Source organism: Rhea americana, unplaced genomic scaffold, assembly GCF_003343005.1.
Source record: "Rhea americana isolate MKP2758 unplaced genomic scaffold, rheAme1 scaffold_420, whole genome shotgun sequence".
Lineage (NCBI taxonomy): Eukaryota > Metazoa > Chordata > Aves > Rheiformes > Rheidae > Rhea > Rhea americana.
The window spans coordinates 42,470-44,374 of record NW_028186558.1 but is presented as its reverse complement, the minus strand read 5'-3'; the positions used below and the strand labels follow the sequence as shown (position 1 = coordinate 44,374).

Here is a 1,905-nt window from a genome sequence, read left to right as displayed (position 1 = left end):
GGCCACGGTGGGGGGGATCCGGCCCCCCGGCGCGGGCCGGCCCTCGCCCCCGTCAGTGGGGCTTGGGGACGTGGCCGTCCACGTAGAAGTTGCGGGTGACCTTGGGGAGGGTGAACTCGGCCCCCGCCAGCTCCGGCGTCAGCACGATCTGGCAGCCCAGGCGCGAGCTCTCCTGCAGCAGCGGCGCCATGTCCAGCAGATCGTCCTCCCTGGGCAGAGCCGGCGTCAGCGGGGAGCGCCGAGGGGGCCGGGGGCCGCCGCAGCCCCGGCGCGGGGTCGGGGCTGACAGGGGTCCAAGGTGGGGCTGGTGGGTCCCTGGGGGGTGGCGGGGGTCCATGCAGATGTCAGGAGACCACGTGGGGCTGGTGGGTCCCTGAGGGGTGGCGGGGGTCCATGTGGGTCTGGCAGGTCCCTGGGGGGTGGCGGGGGTCTACGTGGGTGTCAGGAGACCATGCGGGGCTGGTGGGTCCCTGGGGGGTGGCAGGGGTCCATGTGGGTCTGGCAGGTCCCTGTGGGGGTGACAGAGGTCCATACAGGGCTGGTGGGTCCATGGCGGGTGGCAGGGTCCATGATCGAGCTGGAGGGTCCCAGGGGTCCATGATAGGGCTGGTGAGTCCAGAGGGTGACAGAGGTCCCCCATGGGGTCGGTGGGTCCATGGGGAGCAGCAGGGATCTGTGTGGGGCTGGTGGGTCCCAGGGGATGATTGGGGTCTACGATGGGGCTGGCAGGTTACAGAGGGTGACAGGGCTCTGTGTGGGGCTGGTAGATTCAGGGGGCATCAGGGGTCCACGGTGGGGCTGGCACGTCCCAAGGGATGTTGGGGGTCCACGGTGGGGCTGGCAGGTCCCTGGGGAGTGTCAGGGGTCCATAATAGGGCTGGCAGGTCCTTGGGGGTCCACGCTGGGGCTGGCAGGTCCCAGGGGATGTTGAGGGTCCGCAGTGGGGCTGGCAGGTCCCAGGGGATGTTGAGGGTCCGCAGTGGGGCTGGCAGGCCCCCGGGGGCTGCGGCAGGGCTGCTGGGGCCCCGGGGGAGGGCGCGGGGGCGGCAGCGTGGCGGGCAGGGGCCGGTCGCGGGGCGGTTACCGCTCGTCGGGGGCCGGGAGCCGGTCCAGGTGGGGCTGGCTCACGTAGACGTGGCAGGTGGAACAGGCCAGCGAGGCCTCACAGGCGCCTGCGCCCGCGTCCCGCTCAGCACCGGGGCTGCAGGACTGCAGGCCCCGGCCCGCCGCGGGGCCCCGGCCCCCCCGGGCACCCCTGTCCCCCCCGGGCACCCCTGTCCCCCCTCGGCCCTGTCCCGAGCTGGCTTCAGTCCCCAGCACCAGTCCCAATCCCAACCCAGCCACGTCTCCCTGCTCCCAGGCCCAACCCAGTCCCGGCCCTGCTGGTCCCAGCCCCAGTCCCGACCCGGCCACATCCTTCCTGGTCCTGGTCCTGGTCCCGGTCCCAACCCAACCACGTCCCTCCCGGTCCCGACCCGGCCCCGGCCCTGCTGGTGCCAGTCCCGGTCCCAACGCAGTCACGTCCCTCCCGGTCCCAGTCCCGACCCGGCCACGCCCCTCCTGGTCCCGGTCCCGAACCAGCTCTATCAGCCCCCCAGTCCCGGTCCCGGCCCAGCCGATCCCCCCTCGCTCCAGGTCCCGGTCCCAACCCGGCCATGTGCCCCCTTCCCCCGGCCCGGTCCCGATCCCGGCCCGGCCCCCGTCTGTCCCGGTGCCGGTACCGACCCTCCAGCTCCAGCCCGTGCCGTTGCGCCAGGTGCAGCACGTTGTCCCCGACGCGGCCGCGCACCGGGACGCGGCGGCCCGCGCGGTCCACGAAGACGACGTTCACCCTGGGGGGGACACGGGGGGACACCGGGGAGAGCGGGCGTCAGCACCGGGGCGCCCCGGCCCCGCCGGCCCCCG

General features: G+C 74.2%; 1 protein-coding gene across 1 annotated transcript; it reads right to left on the bottom strand.

Moving 5' to 3' along the window:
- Positions 1-6: 6 nt before the first annotated feature.
- On the bottom strand, positions 7-1,864 carry FDX2 (ferredoxin 2; the record flags this gene model as incomplete). Its single annotated transcript, XM_085315151.1, has 3 exons — positions 7-209; positions 1,085-1,172; positions 1,726-1,864. Coding segments are annotated over 3 exons (384 nt in total), but the record flags the coding sequence as incomplete, so codon positions are not given.
- Between the last annotated feature and the right edge of the window lie 41 nt (positions 1,865-1,905).